General features: G+C 46.1%; 2 protein-coding genes across 8 annotated transcripts in view; one reads left to right on the forward strand and one right to left on the reverse strand.

The window, feature by feature from the left end:
- The window catches only part of LOC135911965 (isobutyryl-CoA dehydrogenase, mitochondrial-like), a 573,736-nt gene that overhangs the window by 163,841 nt on the left and 385,451 nt on the right, over positions 1–24,444 (reverse strand). For all 6 annotated transcript variants that reach the window (XM_070527797.1, XM_065444338.2, XM_065444342.2 and 3 more), the window contains one exon: positions 18,356–18,411. In XM_070527797.1, the coding sequence (XP_070383898.1) occupies positions 18,356–18,411 (56 nt within the window). The remainder of the gene's footprint in view (positions 1–18,355; positions 18,412–24,444) is intronic.
- Positions 1–24,444, forward strand: part of LOC135911967 (alpha-(1,3)-fucosyltransferase 7-like) — a 52,933-nt gene that overhangs the window by 14,118 nt on the left and 14,371 nt on the right. Inside the window, exon 2 of one of the 2 annotated variants that reach the window (XR_011509156.1) lies at positions 1,578–2,988. The exons of the other annotated variant lie outside the window; for it this stretch is intronic. The gene's annotated coding sequence lies outside the window, so the exon portion shown is untranslated. Of the gene's footprint in view, positions 1–1,577; positions 2,989–24,444 lie in introns of those variants that run through there. 2 annotated transcript variants of the gene reach the window in all.

Here is a 24,444-nt window from a genome sequence, read left to right on the forward strand (position 1 = left end):
ACCATTCTTTGGGGACTTCTTCCAATTTGCAGTACCTCTGTTTGAATGTATATCTGTCCGTTTGTCCTCGTTTAACCGTTTTCCAGCCGGCTTGGGTCACTGGCTAGTCCATGGTCTAATGAGTAGATCAAATGAGCTACTGTGCGGAGGGAGCCGAATTTGAATCTAACCGTTAGACCAACTTGCATCACTGGGTATGTGTCCAATTCACCTCTTTGACGCCACCCTTTGTCACTGGGTATGTGCCACAGGGTGTAGAGACGGACATAGGCGCAAACTGCGGGGGAGGGGGGGAGGCTCCAGGGCCTGAGCCCCCTCCACTCAGGCCCTGTGGAGTCTCCAGGGCCTGAGTTTACCGGGAAGGCTGAACCCCCCCCCCCCCCCCTCCGCGATACCAAAGTAACCCCCCCCCCCCTACTTATCGTGTCATTACCAGTGTTTTGTCACCCACGTCATTTGAGGTTTCGTTTGACTTGCCTCGACCTTTTAACTTAAAATTTTAATGTGGCTAATAGTTTACTGCACCATTGTTGGTGCATACGTGCACGGATTTTAATTTTAACTTTGCTTTATTTCTGCAAATCCTGACAATAGGAGAACAAGCGCATGAGAAGTTGCACCGGTGGCTGCCTTACCCGTATTTTCTCGCTTCAACATTGTTTTAAATTTCCACTGTAAAGACTATGCACATACACAATATATTTAATTATACGCACAGGACAAAGTTCATTATATTTTTAAAGAGAAGGAGGTAGCCAATTAACAAATATTTTTAAAGGTATGGATAGCTTATGCCTAGAGAAGGAGTATGTTGCTGTATGTTCGCCTTGTTTCAAAATGCTTTGCGTGCTTTTTTGACCGTGAAAAACCTGTAGACTTTAGCCACCCCTTCGGCTGACTCTTTTATCAACGACGTATGAAATGCACGTGAATGATACGTGTCTCAGTATCGCTTCTCTTTCCAGTAAGGAAAGCTAATAACTAATTAAAACACTTCTAATAATTTACAGCATCTAATAGGGATGCAGACATCGTCACTTGCATGCAAAGATCATAAATACATACATGGTGTGCCAATTAACTATCATGCACAAAGATTTAAAAAAAGGCAATACGTTACTCGAAGAAAAGCTAGTACACATTGTTTTCATAACAGCGGAGTAGCTGCCAGTATTTTTTTCGTTACTGATATTTCAGTAGGTAAGTGTAATTATTTTCTAACTCTTGACGTGCTATCATAATTATCAAAGTGTCAATAAGGGATTTGCAGGGACAGCCAAGGGACATCTAAGTACGGTATTTTCAGCGACGTACTAATTGCGCACTAATTTTTTTCGACTGATAAACCCTGCGAAATATGGCGAATACCACGTGACTGCGCTTCCACCCGCATCATAAAGCAGCGCCATCGAATACACTCCTTCTGAGTTAGCCAGAAAGAAATGAAGGAAATAAAGAAATCATCGCCCAAGCATTCTGTACAGATGGCTAACCAGCGAAGCTGAAACGTGCGGCCCCGGTGTTTATCACTGGATTAATCCCGATGGTTCATTAAACGACGGATCCTCATTACGCAGTTGCTGCTTGCGCTCGGCTGCAACGAGCCTGTTCTTGGCCCGGGCTGCAGCATCGGGACGGCGTAGACGAGCTCGTTCCCGGTTCTGCTCGCGGCGTTGCTGATCGAAGGCTGCCTGCTCCTCCGGAATACGTATGACGCCTGGCCTACCCATTTCGGAGCCGGAGAGAAACGGCTGCGCGCCCGCTCGGCTGCGACGGAGAGCAACGACGTCACTATTAGCGCAGCCAATCGCGCGCCTCCCTTTCGTTTTTTTTTTGTCCATTAGCATGGGGTTTCGCCGGAGGAGTTTTTGGCGTACAGGCGACACACGGATGAACGGACAAATTGGCTACGCATATACGGCTTCGCTGTAAAACATCATGATCGAGCTAGTGCCTCATCTGTCGCACCTCGGCCGAAGTAACATGTCGCGTTTCCAACTATCACAGCTAGTTGGAAACAAGCTATGATAACAATTGCCTTAGCGTAGATAATGTACACAGATGCTTCTTTATTTGCCACAAAACCTATCACGACGAAAGCGAGTTGACAATGTCAGTGCAAAGGTTTTGCGTTTTGTTTCGTCCCATGTCGCCATGTCTTTCTCTAATGAACAGAAGGTAAAAATTATACTTGCCTTGAGATCCGCAAATAATGACAAGAGGTGGGCGGCAAATATATATCAGTCATGGAATTGTGGCGGTAGACCAAACATGTCGACTATCATGAGAAATGATGAAAATCGGAGACGAACTGGCAGCTTCAAAAAACAATGGCGTAGGTCTCCATCTTTGAGTCCTAGCATACGCATGAATATTGCCACAGACAAAGCCACAAAAGGACTTCAGTTGACGCGATAGATCTTTTATATAGCTGTCCTGGCACCTTCGTCGTTGTCTTCCTCTGGGAGCCACACAACATGCCTAGCATGTGGCCCCGAATTGCACCCAGTGGCTGTCAGTTCTGTCAAGGTCGTGGCATTACCCCCTCCCTAGAAGCATAGTCTCGATGCGGAACATTTATGCACTGGAGAGTGCCACGGTGATACTATTAAGGAAGACGTAGCTGGTGAGAAGTGCAGAGCTTTGCGGTCAGCGGGCGTGGTATAGCTTCAACCTAGAGACGTAAACGACGGCGGGCAGACGTGGGCGTCGGGGACGGCGAGTGGTGCCTTCTCCTACAGGAATCACTTCGTATGTGACGTAGCCGAGTCGTTGAACGATGATATAAGGTCCGAAATAGCGGCGCAAAAGTTTCTCCGACCGACCGCGCTGGCGGATCGGTGTCCACACCCATACTTTGTCACTGGGTTGATAAGTGACGTCGCGGTGACGAAGATTCTATCAGTCGGCGTCGTTGTGTTGTTGGTAGCGGACACGCATTCGTGAGAGCTGGTGCGCCTTTTCGGCGCATCGAGCGAATTCAGCAGCATCAGTGACAACATTAGAACAGGGGGGGGGGGGGGGGTAAAAGCATCGCGTTCAACGTTGTGTCCGCTTCCCGGGCATGCACCAAACGAAAAGGGGTGAAGCCCGTAGTTTCTTGAACGGCAGTATCATATGCAAACGTAAAATACGGGAGAACGTCGTCCCAGTTCTTGTGGTCGACGTTAACATACATGTAATACATATCAGCGATCATTTTGTTTAGCCTTTCTGTGAGCCCATTCGTCTGGGGATGGTAAGCTGTGGCTTTGCGGTGAAATGTACCACTGAGAAGCACGATATCTTCTGTGAGCTGCGCTGTAAATGCTGTGCCCCAGTCGGTTATAACCACTGTTGGAGCACCGTGGCGGAGTACGATACCATGTACAAAGAAGGTCGCAGCATCATTAGCAGTGCCTCGTGGGAGAGCTCGGGTTTCAATGTAACATGTAAGGTAGTCTGAGGCAACAGCAATCCAACGGTTACCAGCCCTCGACGTGGGGAATGGTCCAAGGAAATCTGTGCCAACCTGCTGAAAAGGGATCCGCGGAGGATCCACGGGATGGAGAAGTCTAGCGGTACGCACGGGTGGTGTCTTGCGTCTCTGGCTGTCGCGGCATGTCTTCACGTATTGATTTACGTCATGGCGAAGGTTAGGCCACAAGTACTTTTGGCGTATGCGTGAAAACGTTCGTGCGAATTCCAAGTGGCCCGAAGATGGCTCGTACTGAGAGGCCCGCAGGATGTCGTCACGCAGTGAAGACGGCACTACAAGGAGGCAGGCGGATGCAGTCGAGTGAAAACCCAATTTGTATAGGACGCCATCGCGGAGAAAAAATGAAGATAACTTGCGGGCGAACATACGAGGCGGCTCTGGTAAACGGTCCTCAAGGTAGTCGATGAGAGGACGGAGTTCTGAATCATCGCGCTGTTGCTTGCTGATGCCTGATACTGTGATAATGAAAAGAAATGCGTCCTCTTCATCAACGTCGAATGGCGACGGTTGAAGTGGAGCGCGTGACAGGCAGTTTGCGTCGGTGTGTTTACGCCCGGATTTGAACACTATCGTCATATCGTATTGTTGCAAGCGAAGACTCCAGCGTGCAAGACGGCCAGATGGATCCTTTAGATTGGTGAGCCAGCACAATGAATGGTGATCTGTCACAACTCGAAACGATCGGCCGTACAAATATAGTCGGAACTTAGCAACTGTCCACACAACGACCAAGCATTCCTTTTCCGTAGTGGAATAGTTCCTTTCAGCTGGAGACAAAGTGCGGCTTGCGTACGCAATGACGCGCTCGGCTCTATCTTGCCACTGTACGAGAACGGCACCAAGGCCAACGTTGCTGGCATCCGTGTACAGCTCGGTGTCACTGTCTTCGTGAATTCATACACGTGAATTTTTTATAAAATACAATGTAATGACAATTGCCAGTATGTAAGATTATCGACTCTGTAGAGCATACAAACAAGAAATAAAAAATGGAGCCAGCTTTCTAAGAACACTAGCGGATTTAAAAATCAACATTACAACATATACGACAAGGACCAGAGAGTTTTGGAAAGCAGAAACCGTTAGAACGACACACGGACAACAAACTATTCGTAACAACCTGCTAAGGTGACTGAATAATTTACACAACGAAACCACCGGATTGGAAAATACATCTTTTAAAGCTCTGTATAGGTATTTCTGCCTGCACTAGATTGATCGCAAATTTTTCCATATCGTAACCAACTAGTACCATTCTATAGCTTATATTCAAGGTTTTTCATTTGTTTAGTTTGTATGAGAAATGTTATTGGTACAGCTTGTGTTATGATTATATATTTCTCACCCTCGTGTTTTTGAACAGTTGCGATACCGTCGTGCCTATCATTGCTTTTTATCCTTATTGGTTAGAGATATCTTTTACTATGACCTGTTAGAGCACATCTTTTTTTCTTCATTTGCTTCGCATGGTTCGCAATGCTCAATTTTGTGTAAAGGACATTTTTAAACAATGATGTACAGCCTTTGTGTTTGCTAACGCCGCGCAAACGCCAATGCGGGGGCCTGTGGCTTCGTTAAGCTGTCCATGTGGCAGATTTTTCTGCATTCCCCGCGTGCGTCATGTACTGATGCCAATAAACATCATTGTCATTGTCATTGTCATGCATTAAAGAAGTTGATTACGTTCATCAAAGTCGGTAACCGTTCAGGTTACCTGTCCCTTTTTCGGTGAAGCTACAAGAAGTTTGTCCGTCTTGGTGCGCTCCAGAGAACGTGGATCTTTTGGCGTCAATGAAGTCGGGTTTTTCGGGTCGACCACCATCACCGTTTCCGACGATGATCGAGAGCCAGGCGCCGAGACGCGCGTCTCGAGCCGTGGAATTCGGTTCAACTTTCGGTTCTGCGGCAGTGCGGTCTGGCGGCAGTCGGTCTTCGAGGATGATCAGAATCAGGATCGGTTTTTATTGAGATGATTAAAAACATTACAAGATGTTAACGTACAGAAGGATGTCCCGAAGTGAAAGACTGCAATGGGACCTCCTTTACAAAGTAAACGTAATAAAAAAATTACAGCAGTTTCGACAAATCGTTAACATGGAAGAATTACAGGTATTAGTATGAATGTCGTGATTAAAGAATTACATGTGCATAAATGCCATGAAAGAAAGCACTGTAACATATTCTCGTTGACAACTAATAATGTAACCGAGCAGGTGACGGGTCAAACACAGTGTAATTTGCTAACTCGAATGTATATGTAAGGCAGAAACAGAGACATAATGGTATGGCAATGAAAGTGAAATGAAGGCACCCTGAAAGAATGGTTGTGAGTATGAACTAGGCATAAGTATTCGACATAATTTACTCTTGTAGTTGTTTATTAAATTCGTGAATTTTAAGTGTTTTTATATGTAATGGTAGTGTGGTGCAGAATGCGATAGATGAAAAATAGAGGCTCTGCTTGCCATAATTAGTAAGTATTTTGGGTAAAATGAAGTTCCTATTTATTGCAAGACTGGTAATATTAGTATTTATTGGAGAAGGTTGTGGAATCAAGCTATCGCATCGTGCGTAATTGATTTGACGGAGCAAAAAGGTACCTAGGTTATATTTAATGAGCTGTGTGACTGAAAGAATGTGATTAGTTGGTAAAGGTATGAGGCGTTGTTATATGGGCTAAATGTAATTATCCTAATAGCCTGATTCTGTCGGATTTGCAATGAGTTTAAATGGGTTACGTAAGTGTTTCCCCAGCAAGTAACGCAGTAGTTAATGTGGGAATGAATAAATGAGAAGTATAATGAGAGTAATATTCGATGGTTAATTATGTTTCATGCTTCTAGAAGTACCCTAATCCCGTGGATAATCGTCTGTTTCACTTTGGTTAACTGTTCAATAAATTTCAGATTTCTGTCTACTTCTATGGCAAGATAATTACATGAAAAACTTGCAGGGATATGACTTGTGCCCAGAAAAATAGGAGAAATTGAGTAAAGTGTTCATTGGTGGGAAGTGATTACAACATATTTTGTTTTCGACGGGCTTATCTGTAGCTGGTTGGTATGGCACCACTCCAGCAGGCTGTGTAAATCACCATTAAGGTTAGATATTAAGGTTGTAAGACATTTATCAGAGTTAATGATAGTATCATCTGCATGAAGTATACATTTCGAAGAACAGAGGCAGTTAGGCAGATCATTGACGTATAGTAAAAATACAAGCGGACCCAATATGGAACCCTGGGGCACGCCAGCATTAGTGAACATGGTTTTAGAATGAACGCCTGAAATAGTTATTACCTGCATTCTGTCTGTTAAGTGATTTTGTAGTAACAAAAGTGCTGGGCCAGTAATTCCTAATGATTCAAGCCTATTAAATAAGATGTGATGATTTTCTCAAACGCTTTGGGATTAAATCTACAAATACTGAAGCTGTATAATTGCCTTGATCGATAGCGAGTTTTAGTTGATCGGTTAGAGCAACAAGAGCAAGTTCAATCGAGTAACGCGAGTGAAAGCCGTATTGGAATGGTGAGAGAATGTTAAATTTTGTAAGGTAATCAGTTAGACGTTTTTCTATAAGCTTTTGAATTACCTTGCTAAAAAAGGTAATACACAGATGGGGCGGTAACTGGAAATTAAAGAGCGGTCACCTTTCTTAAGAATTGGGGTGACCTTGCCATGTTTTAGTTCCTGTGGGAAACTGCCTGATATAAACATGATGTTAATTAAGTCTGCAAGGACATCAGTTATTAAGGGCGCAATTTGTATGGGATGGGCGTAATTTATCGATGCCGGCGCCGGTTATTTTCATGTTGTTTATAATGTTTAGAATTTCCTGGTTTGTAGTTGGAAATAAAAAGCAAGACTTTGGCAGGCGCTGGGGCACGGGATTGTCATGCGCAGGTCTCTGTAGTTCGCTGCTAAAGAAGAAATCAGTAAACGCATCAGCTATTTCTTTGGCGGTCTTGTACACCTTACCATAATAAGCAATTTCTGTTGTACTTTCGTGATTATTTGCCCTATTTAAGAAGGAGTTAACAATTTCCCATTTCCTTTTTACGTTATTACCGCATTCCAAAATTTTTCTTTCGTATGATTTTTTTTAGCACTTTTCAATGTGGAAGAAAGATGGTTAAAAAACTTTTTGTATTGAATGGCTAAATTCTTGTTAAATGGTTGTCGCTTGGTTCTATTGTAAAGATGATCTTTCTTGCGCATTAAAGCTAGGAGCTTATCTGTTATCCATGAATTCTGAGGTGACGCGAATTTCTTTTTGCATAGAACTTGATGGCAGTGACGATCAAAACAGGACTTAAGCATGATGGAGCAGCACTGCCTGCAGGCACCAAGGGGGCGAATGGAGTTTCGACAGGAATACCGGACGTGGACCCTGTAGACTTCTGAAACCGGTGTAGCGCTGCCCCTTGCCGCGCCGCACTGGCGTGACTTACTTGAGGTAAGTGCTTTAGCCTTTTCCCCGCTTCAAAGAATTAGAGGTGTTCCTTTACAGTGATTGCGATGCTTTCATTTTCTCTTTTCCAGCAAGGGAAGCTCCTTGAGTAAGCTGTGGTCGCCCTTAAACAATGTGCAGGAGTATTGCAGTTGTCAGATGGATGGTGGTTGGCACTGAATTTCGCACTCGTTCCTTTTCCTCTAGATGTTTGGATGCATGTCCGAACCTCTTGCACTTGAAGGACCGCATTTATGTATTTATTTATTTATTTATTTATTTATTTATTTATTTATTTATTTATTTATTTATTTATTTATTTATTTATTTATTTATTACATACCCGCAGTTTACATACCAGCAGCTTTGGTTCGGTATGTATGGTCTTACAATGATTTTGAAATAACCTGCGTGGAGTGAACTGGGTACATTACTAGTACCAAGTGTGAGTATCACGTGTGTCGTGGGGATCTGTAGGTCATTTCGCCGGAGAGTTATTCTTTGTACCTTCATAACGTTTTGCTCCTGGAATCCTTCAAAGAGCTCTTCGTCACTGAGGTTCAGGAAATTGTCGTCTGATATTACTCCCCTGCTTGTGTTGAGCGAGCGATGTGGAGAGATCGTCACATTAACTTTACCAATACTGGTGAGTTCAGCGAGCTTTTCGACTTGACCTTTCTTTGTCTGTTCGAGAAGGAGGTCTCCTCTTGCAATCTTTGAGGCTTTGTAACCAGGTCCAATCGTGTTTGCAATGCATTTATGTGCGAGAAACGTGGCAGTTTTCTTGCAGTTTTGTTGCCTTCCCTGTGAAGGACATGGTACTTTGGGAGGGTATCTTCGCTATGTTTCATAAAGAACTGAAAAGTCGCTTCGGTGCGCCCTCTGTTTAGGGCGTGATCTTGACGGGGGAAGGAGTGTTTGCCATGTAAGCCTTCAGAGATTCGGCGGCGATGGTAGCCACCCACCATCGAGCCCGACACGGGGTCGCTACGAGGTTGGAAAAATACTTGCAGACCATAAGCATCGCCGCTATAACCTAGCATAAAATACCGAAGGTTGGATAACTACGCCAGGTTGACTCTTGCAGCCCAGAAATTCGCAAATCAGAAGAATACAGCAACGAAGAAACAGCGACAGATAAAGCGAAAGATCGAAGAGGAGGGCAGGAAAAGTCGACTGCCGATTTCCTCCAGGTGGGTCAGTCTGGAGGTGCCGTCTATGTGAAACAGAGACCAAAAAGGTGTGTTGCCTCCACCGAGGGCCTTAGAGGTCCGAACACCCGGCATCGGCTCAACCCCCAGTATCCCCCTTTCCCCAGACATGGCTAAGCCACGGGCGGCTACACGCGGGCGGGTCCAACCCTCTTCTGCTCGGATACGTGGTATCGCAACACACCAAACGCCTGCTGACGCAGACTGATTTATAGCTGATGCGTACCTCCACAAGACATAAGAGGAGACAAATAGAGGGCCAGACTCGCAAATAAGTTTACTCCAGGAAGCACCTAATATATAGGCACAGAACCATTACACTCGCCGCACGTTCAGGGATACTGACAAAATAGTTGAAATCGCAAGATAGCTATCAAAATCGAGAGAAACTATCAGCAAGCCAAATCCAAAATTTGAAATTGGCTTTTTCAAGGTTAAACCGGCGGAACGCTAATGCAGTTCTAGATAGGGCGCGCGCAGTCGCGCAATACGCAGTTGCTACTGGAGTACAACGCCGCCCTTCCTTCCACCGCGGCGGCGGTGTTCTCGCCCTTGGACTTTATACCGAACACCACGGCGACGGCAACGACAAAAAAAAAATACAACTGACGATTACGATATTCTCTAATGCGAAATTTGAGCGCAGCTCTATATACGTGTTTTCATTTCGCGCCATATTGAAGCAAAGTATTTGAGAGAGATATGCAGCAGAGCCGGCCATCGTCGATAATCTGATCGGCGTGTCAAGCACGTCGGCTTTTATACATGACTCGCCATGCATACATGACTCGCCAGTGTGAGCGCCGGTGCCGCCTGGCTACCAGAAAGTACTGCATAATTCGCGTCCATTTCAAAACGATCGCACACCATGAGAATCTAAGCAAGCGCGAACGAGACCAAACCAAGCAAACCAAACAAGCGCGAGCGAGAGCGGACACGAGCAGACGATAGTACGAAACGAGCGGTACGTCCGGTTTTGACTAGATACACGAGTACGCACCAAGCGGGTTCGCATGAAACCTATTTCCGGCGCGCATGTCGCTGAAGGAGTCGCTTTCATTGGTCTCCGACCTTCGCGGCCCGTGCCTTGCATTTACTCCAGCGCGTTCGCTCTTTCAACTTTCGCTGTTCTGCTCGTTCGGTCGGGTACGCCGCCGCCGCGGCCGATGCACGCCGCAGGAACCGGCCATTAAGAGCTGCGCTCTAAAATGCGCCTGGAATGTCCATAGAATTGCTGTCGCAATAAAAGAATTTGAAAGCATCCAAACATTATGCGGTCGATTTATATGCAATCGTTATAAATGTCACAACTCGCCGACAGCTGTTTTGCAACTAGAAATTCCTAAAGAAAGGAGAAACATCGCCGTGCTCAAGATGCTCCGTTCGATATACATCTGTAAGCTGGGAATTCGACTTGAAGATGCCTTGGTAAAGATACGGCAGGAGCATCCCGCAACAAACATATGCATAATATTAAACCGACTTTCGTACACACCAATGTATATAAATATGTTATTTTCCAAAGATGATCGCCGACTGGAATACATTACCGAAAAGTTCTCATTTTCTTATGCCTCTCGAGTGAATTGTATTATACTGAAGTTGCGTCCCACTTTTCTATTATCATGGATTTTGCTTTATTCTTCATCGGAAAATTTTGAGATGATTCATGCATGCGTTGACTATATGGCAGTCCCTCTCCTGCTTGGCCCTTAATTGATTCGCACTATGTACAAGGTAAAAAAAAAATCAAGTCGCAGTTTCGCCTGAAAGGCCAAGCACCGATTGCGATAGCAAATTAGTAGACAGCTATACGAAGTAAGGCTAGCAGTCGTACCAGCCCTATAAGCTTGTAAACATACCCTTACTAAGTTAGCAATGATATAACGTACAAGAACCCGCCGCGGTTGCTCAGTGGCTGCTGTGATGTTAGGCTGCTGAGCCTGAGGTCGCCGGATCGGACCCCTGCAAAGGGGGCCGCATTTCGATGGGGGTTAAATGCGAAAACCTCCGTGTACTTAGATTTAGGTGCACGTTAAAGAACCCCAGGTGGTGGAAATTTCCGGATCATTCATATTTAAAACAGCGCCAAAAAAAAAAAACGTGAACGAGGGAGGACACAGGACGAGCGCTGATTGCCAACAACACCTTTATTGGAGCCTGCACAAATATATACAATTTGCAACGGGCATAAAGAGAGTGACAGAAGAAGGGAAAGGCGAGTCACCGTCGGTAAACTCCTGCTGCACATGCGTCAATGACATTAAACAATATAGAAGTAACCGTAACATGGTGGACACAGGCCAAACCGACTAACTTCTAAGGAACTTAAGTTCTTTATCACAAAGTGCTATGGAAGGGGAACTAACACAGGTGGCCTCTAACTGACACATTGAAAATGCCTCAAATATTTCTCCGGTTATCTGATTGCTGTACCTTTTCAACACACGTGTGTCGTCAGGGAGTGGTGAAAAGCCACACTTTGCACAATGAACAGCCAGATTACTGCCAGTCTTAATCTTGACACATTGTGCATGCTCAAGCAAACGTTCATTGATACAGCGTCCTGTTTGCCCTATGTAAGTGCAGCCGCAAGAGGTGGGAATGGAATGCACTACATTGGTACTGCAATCTACAGGTTTGGCGACATGTTGCTTATTGCACAGTCCAGGTGTTCTCCGGCTTTCGTTGACTTTTTGCACATCCTTCCCAACTTGTTAGGCGCAGTAAACACGACCTTAATACCAGCCCGGCCTGCGGCTTCCTTGATGCAATGGGACACACCATTTATATACGGGATCGCAACAGTCTTGGTTAAGACATCACCCGCTTCGCGCTGGTTCTTGGGGGAACGAGCCTCTTGCAATAAAACTTCCGCCAAGGATGACAGCAGTTGTTCAGGATGGCCACTTGCTTTAAGCCGCTGAACTTGATTGGAGAGGCTGCTGGACATCAAGTGGTGGCAAGAGCGAACGACAGCATTTCTAAGGGCCCCTAGGGCGATGGAGCGCTTCACCACTTTAAAATGGTTGGATGTGTAGGGATGTGTTCATTGTGCAAAGTGTGGCTGTTCACCACTTCTTGACGGCACACGTGTGTTGAAAAGGTACAGCAATCAGATGACCAGAGAAATCTTTGAGGCATTTTCAATGTGTCAGTTAGGAGCCACCTGTGTTAGTTCCCCTTCCATAGCACTTTGTGATAAAGAACCCAAGTTCCTTAGAAGTTAATCAGTTTGGCCTGTGTCCACCATGTTATGGTTACATTTATATTGTTTAATGTCACTGACGCATGCGCAGCAGGAGTTGACCGACGATGACTCGCCTTTCCCTTCTTCTGTCACTCTCTTTAGGCCCATTGCAAATTGTATATATTTGCGCAGGCTCCCATAAAGGTGTTGTTGGCAGCCAGCGCTCGTCCTGTGTCCTCCTTTGTACATGTTTTTTTTGGCGCTGTTTTAAATATGAATGATCCGTGCGAACTAGCTCGCACCCAAACCCTTCTGAAATTTCCGGAGTCCTCCACTACGGCGTGCCTCCCAATCAGAAAGTGGTTTTGGCACGTAAAACCCCTTAATTTAACAAACCTACAAGCGCAATTGTATTATGAGGACGTAGAAAGAACCCGACAGACAGAGACCGCGCTGTAACTTTTTGTCTGTTTCTTTGTACGTCTACGTTTAGTCTCGCTTGCACATACTATCAGGGATTCGAACAACAAGACCGCCAACATGTTGTAACTAAATATTAACAAGTCCGGTGTTACGCGCGCACAGGTAAACATGAACACATCTCGCTCAATGAGCGCGGAAACTGTCTGTCAAAAAGAAGGAGTGAGGAATCGCGGCCGCAGCAGCGATTGAATCGACCTTCTTGCATAACTCGCTTCAATGAGAACGAAACGTCGAAAGCACAGCGCATAGGAAGCTACCAGCACTACGCGCACTCCGCAAACATCGCAGATCGCTTTCAAGATACGGCGCCGGCACGGCGGGTGAATCTCGCTCATGCAAGCAAAGAAAGCGGGGAGGAAGCGCACCGTCTTCCGTCGCGCGCAATGATCCAGGGTGAGGGTAGGGAGAGGGGGCGGTGTATCTCGAAAGCCATCTGCGACGGCGACAATCCGCCGCGCACTTTGTTTTCGCGACTTACCGCACGTTGATGCGAGAGGGAGCACGGAGGTCGATTCGGGGGGCTCGCTGCTGATGCCGTGCTTGGTCACTCCAAAGTCTTGACAGCGACTTTCCGCGGTCATCTAGTGATATGTTTCCATGTTTGCTTCTGTGGGCGTGACACCACGTTTGTTCATTTCGTTTGTGTGCCTATACAGAGAGACATGAGAAAGGGGAAAGGCAAGGAGGTGAACCAGACGGGGAAGATCCAGTCTGCTACACTACACTGTGGAGAGAGGGGAGAGGCACGTAAAGTGACAGGAAAGCACAGAGAGAAAGAAAGGCAGCGCAGATAAAGAATCCCAATAGGTCACGGTCACCACATGCAATCTCCGCAGAGCACAGTAGCACCTGTGGCACTGTAAAAATAAGTTCAGGCTACAGCGACTTGTCCAAGTCTCGTGTCTTTAAATACTGCAACAGAGCCCTCCTCGCTCCCCACTGCGATGGTTTGTGATGTCGGCATACTAAAATTATTCCCTCTGTTAAAGGTCTTTAGTCCAAACGCGCTATCGCGATTGCGAGCGGTCATCCCAGTAAATTGTAAGGAAGGCAGTAACAGAGAAGGTGTTGAAGAGTCTTCTCGCAGCCGCAGCCATCACACGAGGCATCGTCGGCCCTTCCGATTCAGAAAGCAAAGCACTTCGTAAAGGACACTCCTAGCCTTATTCGATATCGCAGGGTAGCCTCGTGTCGGCAAAGTCCAGCTGGGATGCGACGGCGGAGGGAAGAGTCTAACTCGTGCAGCCGGTTGCTTTCAAAACTTCATTCCACAAGGAGAACATGATATCCCTGGGGAGCATTCAATGTTTTCTAGCGGCACCTGTCCTTGATAACTATAGCGACTCCTCTTTGTTGCCTTGAAGAGCCTACCGAACAGCGTCATCGACGTGCTCGTTACCTATGACGCCGCAGAGACATGAAAGCAACTGAAATGTCACGTAGTGTCTTTTCTCAGTCAAGGTATGGATTAGTTCTCTAATCTGGAATACCAGTTGTTCGTGTGGTCCGCGCCACAGGGTTGATAGTGAAGACTGCAGTGCTGCCTTCGAGTCACTTAATGTGGACCATCTTCGAGATTGTTCTTGGCTGACGAGACGAAGTGCAGCGCGAAGAGCTGTAAGTTCCACAGCCGTTGGTGTCATTGGCTGACACTTCTACATAGGCATACTAAAGCAAGCAACTCCCCAGTGTTCCTCTGGTGCCGCGTTTTTCCCAGCGAGAGTTAGTGTGCCTATGTTTACAAGTTTATACGGCCGGTAAAACTACTATCCTTACATCATATAGCTAGCTGTCCACTAACTTGCTATCGCAATTGACGCTTCGCCTTTAGGGCGAAACTGCGACTTTTTTTTCATGTGCACCCAAAGCCTGGTACACGGGCATTTTTGCAGGTATCCTGCCAATTTGCAGGGCCATGGCAGCCTATGATTCACCCACAACCTCGGGTTCAGTGGCAGAACGCTCTAGCACTGAGTAGCCGCGGCGCCTGCCTCCCAAGCAGTCAAACGCAGCTAGAAAGCTCCAAAGAAGAAATCGTGTAAAAATTTACGCCGAAACTCCTCTGGGAGTTGTTTAAGTATGCGTAAGCACTGTTCCACTTCCTCGCTCATCTTCACGCAGCCCGGCGTCACATCGATGTTATGAAACTTGATCCGACCAGTACAAACGACAGCGCTGCGGCGGCACGAACTGCTGTCGACGGCGGTGCAGAATTGATGACGCGAGCAATCTACTGCAGGTGGCGGTGCCACGTGCACTGATGGCGTTCCGATCATTATAGGCCGTTATCGCTCTGTAGCGCATTATCCATAGGCGTCGAACCATTGTGAACTGTGATCAACCGCACTTCGGCGGCGATGGTGTCGGGCTGTATGTAGAGATCGATGTGCTGGATGGATGGATGGCTGCTATGAGCGTCCACGTTGGAAGGGACGGTGGGTTGCCCATCCAAGCTCTTGTTACTATATTGCCTAATGTCCTACTATGTTAAAATGAAAAAAAACCCACGATGAATTGCCATAACCAAATTTGCTGAACCCCTATTGTGAACTTTGTTTTTGCACGTCTCCGTTTCTTGTCGTTTCCTTACTTCCGCCAATTTTCCAATCGCCGCTTACTAATCTTTGCTGCAGGAATGTTTATTTTCCCCTGGTCTCGCTGAACACAAGGGCTTCAAGGAGACCAGAGATGTCTAAATTGACCGCTGGGCCAGATTCACATTCTAATAAAACACGCTGCACCGTTTCTCCAGCTTTACCGCAGCAATCACATGCTTCTCATTTCTTCTTATATCTCGCTTTACAAGTGCGTGTTCTAAGGCATTTTGATCTCGCTTCGAATACTAATGACCTTCCCTTTGAGCTATCATAAATTGTTTCTATCCTGATTTAGTTTTTTCCTCTTACGTGGTTACTCATGGCAGGTTTCTTTTCCATTGCCGCCACCCATGAGATTATGTCAGCCTCTCTGACTTTCCGCTTGACGTTCTTTATTGGTGTGTTGTTTCCCATACAGGCCGCATACTTGCTGGTAAGCTTCCTGGTTATTTTGCTCCGCTGTGAATCAATGTTATTCCTGTACAAATACCTGAAAACTCTCCCAGCCCATTTACTTTCTTTCATATTCCTCAGTCGCCCTTCATAATCAATTTTACTGTGAGCTTCTCTCACTACAAAGTTTGTCCAGCTCACATCACCCTGCACAGCTTCATTTGTAGTCTTCCCGTGAGCGCCCAATGCGAGACGTCCCACTGTCCTTTGGTTGCCATCGAGTCCTGATTGTATCCCCAATTTCGAGCGAACAACCGCATTTCTAAATGTAAGTCCTGAAACCATAACACCTTCCTACATACCCCAGAGCACCTCGTACCTATTGTGTCCCCATAGCGTTCTGTGTTTCATTACTGCCGCATTTCTCTTCCCCTTAGCTGTTACTATTTTTTTCCTGTATTTCCATATGTCTCTTGCCTTCGTTTATCCGTATACCAGGGTATTTATATTCTTTTACTTGAGGTATTTCCTGGCCTTGAATTGACACTGTCTGTCCACTGTTATCATTGAATACCATAACACCTGATTTTTAACGCTAAATTTCGGACCTAAATTGTCGCCTTCCTGTCCACAGATATTAGCAAAACGTTGCCTATCACTTTGCTTGTTAGCCAGCAACACAATGTCGTCCGCATAAAACAAAGCTGGAAGCTGCTGCTCTACTACTGTACTTGCCTGTTTGTAGGAGAGATTAAACCCGATATTACTTTCCTCTAGCGCCCTTTCCATCCTTATTATGCACATCATAAATAGCGGTGGGGATAAAGGGCACCCCTGCCTCAGTCGCTTGTTGATATCAACATTCTCCTCGCCCCTCATCCCTTCCCATTCAACGCAAACGGTATTTGCTAGGTAAATCTATCTCAAAAGCGGTATACAATCGTCGCCCAAGCCTTCCCCTTCGAGAATATGTATTCCACAAGTCTTGCGGCCTGCGTTGTCATACGCTCCTGTAATGTCTAAAAAGGCCACAAATACCGGCCTGCTTTCTATTCTTGATATTTCAATACACAGAGTAAGAATATGTTATCATCCAAACGCCTACCTATTCTGAAGCCATACTGAAGTTCTCCCAGAATGCCATTATTCTCTGCTCGTGCTTGCAGCTTTAATTTAATTGCCTGTATTGCTAACCTGTATATTACCTATGTAATGGCCAACGGTCTGCACGAGTGAATGCTATCTTTCTCGCCCTTATCTTTATAAATTAAATTCATTCTACTTTGTAGCTAACTGTCTGGCATTCGTCTAGCTTTTAAACTTTTTTCTACTGCTTTCATCAGAGCTCCCTCCCTTTTTGCACCCAGTTCATTAATTCCCCTAACGGGAACCTCGTCTAGCCCTGTGGCTGTGCGCTTTGGAATTTGGCGAGGGCCACAGAGAGCGCCGACTGCTAGCAGCATCGTGCGCTCTGTGTTCTCGCCGCTGTGTTCGTGTTGAAGAGAGACGCGCGGGCCCCAGTGTGAAAGCGATCTGCGATGGGGGCTCAGTGCGGCGAGTGCTGACGGCTTCGTGGGCTCTGTGTTCTCGCCGCGTAGCTCAGCGCGTTGAAGCGAGACGCAGCACGAAGGGGAATTCGCCGCTGCTGCGGGCGCCATCGCTAAAGACATCGTCTTACGGGATGGACGGACAGTTTTCTTTGGGTAAGCATAGAAATGCTTACGCATTTGAAAATCTAGGCAGCCATATGAGTGGTCGTGTAAGGAGCTCTTTTCGTTTGGCGAGAGGGTGCCTCACCTATCGATAATTGCTTTGTTTAGCGTAAAACAAAGGACACAAGAGAGACGACAGGACAAGACGCTACTCCCAGTTGACATCATTTTATTGCATCTGTTCTCTATAGAGAGCAGAATATAGAAGAACATCCGCAGCGAACACCATGTGCAGGAACCACCAACATCCGATCACCAGAGCGCACTCATGTCACAGAATCCAAAAAACCATATTCAGCGCGGTATAAGGTTAAAGAAGGCACACTAATGCACCGCGAACCAAATGACTGTATGCAAGAAGCTTCCGAGAATTCTCGGGCAGTGGTATCATAGCTCTTTTTCAGAATCGTGGTATCACGAAACATAGCTTTGCACTTTCATATTTTACAATGTTGAGCTACATGGGAACGTGTGCCTGTCGGTATGGATCGCTCATGTTCTCTAAGACGCTCATTAACACAGCGGCCGGACTGCCCTACATACACTTTGCCACATGACAACGGAATCTTACATACCACACCGACGCTACAATCTACAACCTTCGCGTGGTTCTTTTCACAATCTGGTTTTTACTTGTTTTTGAAATACGGCTGCACAAGACTGAAAGTTTCTGAGGAGCAGAAAACACTACTGGGATTTGGTATCTAGTGGCGACATTCTTTAGATTGTGAGCCACTCTATGGCAATACGGCACAACTTCAGGCCTCTTCTTTTGTGTAACACAGTTACTTTTGTGACGCTTGTTGCGACACCGTTTCTCGAACCTCGACCGGCCTTACCATTGGGTAGCGTGGTGTTGTCGGCGGGCTCCAGGCGTCCGGTAGACCATGGCGACCTGGCAAGGACGAGACGATTTCAAATGCGAAACTTGCACTGTTTATTCAATGGTTGGTGAAAGTTGAGAAGAAGAGAATGAATCAATTGAAAAAGTACATTGCGGGGCCCCTTAAATAGGCCCACTAAAATTGTAGGCGGGATCTTGCTCATGTCAACGTCACGTGACATGCACCGAGTCCCATGGTGCTTGGCGGCGGCTTCCACTTTCCCCGGTGACTTTGCACGTCCCCGCTGCTGCTTTGCTGCTGCTCCTTTCTTCTAAGCGATGTTGGTTCGCGGGAAGCATTCTCTCCTAGAGTTGGACAGTGTGCTATAGTGATATCACAATTCTGCAAACCGAACCTTATGACACATCTAAAGCGAACAAAATTGATGCATTATACATCGGTTTTAAATATGCGACTTATTTGTCAGTAGAGCCATTTCACAGCCTGTGTAAACATTGCAACAAATTAACGTAATTTGTATATTTATCTACCGAATTCTCCCACTTTAGATTCTCTGACGGAAGCCCTTTACAGAATGACAATATCTGTTTTTGGTGCAAAGGGACAATTTTGCAGATTTCGGGCTTCCATTATTTTAAAGCTTCTCACTTTTTGAAAGGTCTGTAAAAAACTTCAGGCTCTAAACAAAATTCAAGGGGTGTATGGTAGCGCGATTAAAAGACGGGACAAAAGAAGACACACACAGCGCTGTGTGCGTCCCTGTGTGTCTTCTTTTGTCCCGTCTTTTAATCGCGCTACCGTACACCCTTTGAAAATGCATTACCATCAAGCCCACATTGCAACCCTCGTGCTCTAAACCAAACTTCTGCTTCCTACAGTTACTCGAATTTAACGTTGAACATACTTCATTTAAATTGGTCCAGCCACTGCTTCATCAAAGTATTTCTACCTTTCGCATGCATTCGAACAGATGGCATCAGTGTAATTGTGGAAGGGCGTGTCACTGACACATCTGAACATTGACCACTCCCACTCAGCCCATCTTATCTGATGCTGTCGACCGTACACAGACGTCGGCGTTCCCGTTGCGCTGTTCGCATGGTCGAGCGCGGCCTGTTCCAAATTGCCGCTTTGCGGTGGCTCTGGCGGTACAATCGTCACATATGGAATTGGAATTCGCATGTGGAATTGTCCTAGCTGCTTGCGTTCTTAGTCCTGTTTTGAATAGTCATCGTTCGAAAGAATAAACCCTTTGTCTTCAGTGGCTGCAACCTAATGAAAAGAGAGCTTGCTAAAAAACGCAGCATGTAGTGCAATCTCATGTATATAACCTCGTTTTGTAGTCTGAAGTCGGGTTTTCTGTCAACTGCTTGAAACGCCCCGGGCCCTCTGCGCTAAAAGAGAGGAAGCGAATCGTGGCACGGGACATGGCACGTTTTACCGTTCGCTTGTAATCACTCGGCAGGAAGCTTGATAGAAGCGGAAAGGTTTCATCACCATGCAGCACCATTTCGTTTCCTTTTGTTTGCGGCAGACGGAAATGACGCACAGTCATTTGCTTCCGGTAGCGGCACAACAGCAAATTCCATTTGTATCCCGGTGATACGTGTCGTCCACGTGGAAAACTGTGAGTCGATGCTGCTTCATTGTTTGTTTACATTTAATTTCACCGCCACGGAAAGCGGGCCACATTTTCATGAGTGCGCAAGTCCGTATATGTGTGGATTTACTTTTGTGTCGAGATTACGTGCCAACTGTATACAGCTCCGACGCGATGCACCGAGCCCTTCAATGTATGCAAAGGGCTTTCGTAAAGCCTGTACTGCACTCACACCGGGACGTCAGGCGATTTTAACAGGAGATTGATTCAGACATGACAAATCTAGACGAGAGCGTACGCGATAGATAAATGAACTTGAAATCTAGTGCTTTAATGAAGTTTCAGATGCAGCTTGAGAACTTTGCCATCGTGTAACGTTTCAATAGCGGTTGTGGTGAGCTTCTCAGAGATCGAGCCCGTGCGTCAAAGTTTTGATGACTAGCGGCAGCTTTGTTGCACGTTACCGATCGAACTGAGCGAATTCCTAGGCAGGCACTGTGGATAGTGTGTAGCGTAGCCACGACACCTGTGGCCAATCCAGGAGTGCGTGCGAAACAGGCACATGACTACGTGAGATCGGGGCGGCGCAGATCAGACCTGCGGATGGCGCTGGTTTCAGAATTTGGTATACGTGCTTGACAAGTATTTTTAGCATACGAGCACGCTTTGGCGAAAGCGTAACAGAGTTGTGTGTGTGAGGTGCGAGCAAACTGATTACGCGCGCCCACTTACAGGAATACTCTCACGAAAGTATCGACAATCTTTAATTATCCTAACATAGTCGCGGGTTTTTCTCGGGGTGTTCTACATGTTGATCGCCGTGATGTTGCACAATAGAGAATATAGCGTAATTATTTAGTCTGGTTTTAACTGTGAAATGGCGAACTGGGCGAGTTGATGGGCATTTATGATTAGGAAATCGCGAAGGCACCAAGAACACATGATGAGCGCTTTCTCCCTGTGTTCCCCAGTCGTCTTTGTCTTTTTTCGGGCACTGTGGTAGCCATGCCACTGGCAAAAAAGAAGTCAGTTTGCAAGGCGATGACAGCCGTTTCGAAACTTCCCAATGCTAAAGGCAAGGAAATCGCTTCAACGATTTGTTCGGTTCTGTATGGTTCCCAGAAGCAAGCAGAATATGTCATCCCATTAGCTAAAATTACCGCTTGTCTTTGGTGAAATTGTGAGTGTGCGCGGGAGTATAGAAAAAAAAAAGCCGCTTGGGAAATGCTCCTCTATTATCAATACCGGACAAATTGGAAAAATTATCAGTTTCTTGCTGTTACTTACGCGTACTGTTAAATACAAAAATATTCCAAAAACCGCGTGAATTCATGATTGAAAAATGGTTTACTTTGACTTCACATAAATTAACAACAAAATGGTATAGACGTTTCGTCACCCATGCAGGTGGCATCTTCACTATGTACTGACACAAATGAGGAGAGGTCCAGTCCACTCGTCCCACACGTTCTTGTAACCGTCCGGCAGGGGACCACGGTTAGTGTAGCAGGCCGATTCGTCAAAACAGACTAACCAGCATTCCAAGAGTTTGTTTTCCCTTACTCATGCACTCGGGCCAGCGTCGTCGTATTGTCAACGTCGAAGCTACGCCCTGTTGTCCACCAGTGTTCGAGAAGTTCCGTCTCAGAACGCGTTACATGGGTGGCCTTGGAAACATCTCCTTTGCGTGTTATTTTTAATCTCGTTGCCCTTTTCCTGCCTGTTTTGCCTATCTAAGTCGCGTCACAATCCCCGCATCTGACTTTGTAGATGACCCCGTTCCAATCGTCCGCAGGGGTGCAGTCTTTTGGTTTCGTTAACACATTCCACAAGGTATACTAGGGTTTAAAAACAGTTTGTGTGTCCAGCGGACGCAAAGCTCTCTGAACAGTATCTGACACATCCTGAACATAGGGAATAGATACAGTAGGCGCTGCCCTCACTCGTGAATCACTACCCCTTCTCCTCCGCATTCACTTCTGGGTCTCGTTAACAAACATTCTTGCATAATGGCGTCACTTTAATGCATCAGATACCCTCTATACTTGTTGCCGTAACTGCTTGCTCGAACACACTTCATTACAACGTGATAAAAAGGTTCTTACAACGGAGCGTTTGTGTTCGGTCGGGTGGTCCGAGTGAAAGGATAAAAAATTATCGGTGTCACACTGCCTTTGTCGTTTCCATACTGTCATTTCCCTACAGGCGTACAAGCACATCCAGAAAAGGCAAGCCATTATCTCGCTCTGTCTTGGAGGGAGGGACTCTTCATTAGAAAAACAGGGAATTTTGCCGGCACGTATATAACCGCTGGCATGCTACTCTGTATAGGTATGAGGAATGGGATTAAAAGATTCTAGAGGAGAGTGGGAGAAAAAGAGAATAAAAATAATATGAAATATCCAAGCGGACCTGGTTACATATTTACAGGTGACTTGGAAGGTAAATTTAGGCTGTTGTATACGAAGTGTGCAATCTTTATAGCTTTCCTATTAGACCAATTCCTGACAGGTATTTGAACAATAAATTCAAAACCCGCCGCTCTATTGAAGGGTCGGGCATTGAACCTAAGATGCTCGGTAATGTTAACGGTTCGTGGCAAATCATGTCCATTTGTTGCTCAAAAAATTGTCTCTCATTGCGGTACGCAGGGCATTATAGTAATATGTGCTCAATTGTCTAAGTTGCGACAGTTATCACAGTATGGGTTAGTGGTAAGCCCTATGCGGTACAGATAAATGTGTATGCCACGTTCAGTCGAAGACGATGGTACAATGTCTCTAAGTGTCGTCGAATTTTCGGTCTCATTTCTAGGTAAATATAACGCAGCAAGTTATCTTGGTGAAGCGGCAGATTCCAGATGCGGTCTTTTTCTTTATAGGCATATTTTTTGCCATGTTTGAAGCGTCGGCTTTTGTAAAAAAATGTTTTTTTTGAAATTGCGGTATTGGAGTCCATCTCTGTCAGCTTTATCCGCTCTTTCATTTCCCGAAATGCCGGCATGGCCAGGTATCCACTGGAACAGCGCCCAGCAATCTTAGCCTTGTGGTGAAGACAAGCAATGTCAATTGCTGCAGGTTGATTATTGCAACCCTTGTGCCTGTTCCACATACTTTGTAGGGCTGCTTCTCAATCCGTGAAAATCACCCATGTCTTTGGCCGCTGCTGTCGAAGTACATACACGAGGGCCTTCTTAATGCCATATGGCTCTGCTGAAGTAGATGATGCCGCTCGCTCAAGATGAAACGAGAATCGTTGCCCTGTAGAGGGAACAAAAAGTCCGCACGATGAGGGATGTGGAGTTGTAGAGCCATCTGTGAAAATGTGCGTTGCGGCTGCGTATTCTTTGTGCATATATTCCAAAGCTGTCTGATAAGTCGCTGCTGATTCCAGGTACATATAGCATAATTTCCAGTGGGGACAGTGTCCATGGTGAAACGTTTCGTGGCATAATTTGTGACGCCTGAGCAGGAATCGAAATAGATATTCTTCCAGCGGCCTGCTCAAAGCTAAATGTAGCACGGGTTCTAGAAATATCCTTTAAAAAGTGAGTGTTCGTATGAATGACGTGGCGGAGGCGAATCCGAAGTGTCTCCTGCGAAGATAACACTTCAAGAGGCAGGCATCCAGCTTCTGCTACAGTTCCTGAGCGGGACGACCTCTTCGGAAGGCCAAGACATATGCGCAGGCAGTTCCGTGTGTCCTCAAGTTTTCTCTTGCTTGTGGGAGACATTTTGTGCAGGATCGGAAGGTAATATTGTAGTGTTCCGTCGACGTAGACCTTATGGAGGAGCACCATTGATCGACAGTAGCTGCCCCACTGTGATCTGGCTAAAAATCGGAATACGTGCGAAGCCGAGGAAATCTCGCTCAGTTTTTTCACTTGAGGCGACCATGTGAGGTTCCTGTCGATCCTCACTCCAAAAAACCTTTGGGTCTTGACGTATGGAACGGTGCGACCACCCAACACTAGTGGGTATTTTTCCATACACCTCCGCGTGAAAGCCATGGCAACGCTTTTGTCAGGGGACAATTTCAGACCCCTTGGATTTAGGTAGGCCGATACATTTGCTAGCGCTCTCTGGAGACGTTGTTGGGTGGTACTGCGGGAACGCGCCGCGCTCCAAATGCAGATGTCGTCTGCATACAGTGTGATTTTGACGCCACGGGGCAGGTTTCTTCTCAAATGGATGAGGACTAAATTAAACAATACGGGGTTTAACACAGCTCCTTGTGGCACTCCCTTCTCTACGGCATAAAGCGCCGTAGGGCCATCTGGGGTACACATGAAAAGTTGGCGACCTTGAAGATATTCTTTAATTCATGCGTAAAGCCGTCCTCCAAGACCAAGAGTTTTCAAAGCGTCAATTATTGCTTTATGATAGAACGAATCATATGCTGCCTTAATGTCAAAAAATAATGCAGTAGGTGTGTTTCCATAGACCAATTCCTCTTCAATTGATGAGACCAAGGCAATGACATT

The sequence above is a fragment of the Dermacentor albipictus genome, chromosome 10, assembly GCF_038994185.2.
Source record: "Dermacentor albipictus isolate Rhodes 1998 colony chromosome 10, USDA_Dalb.pri_finalv2, whole genome shotgun sequence".
Lineage (NCBI taxonomy): Eukaryota > Metazoa > Arthropoda > Arachnida > Ixodida > Ixodidae > Dermacentor > Dermacentor albipictus.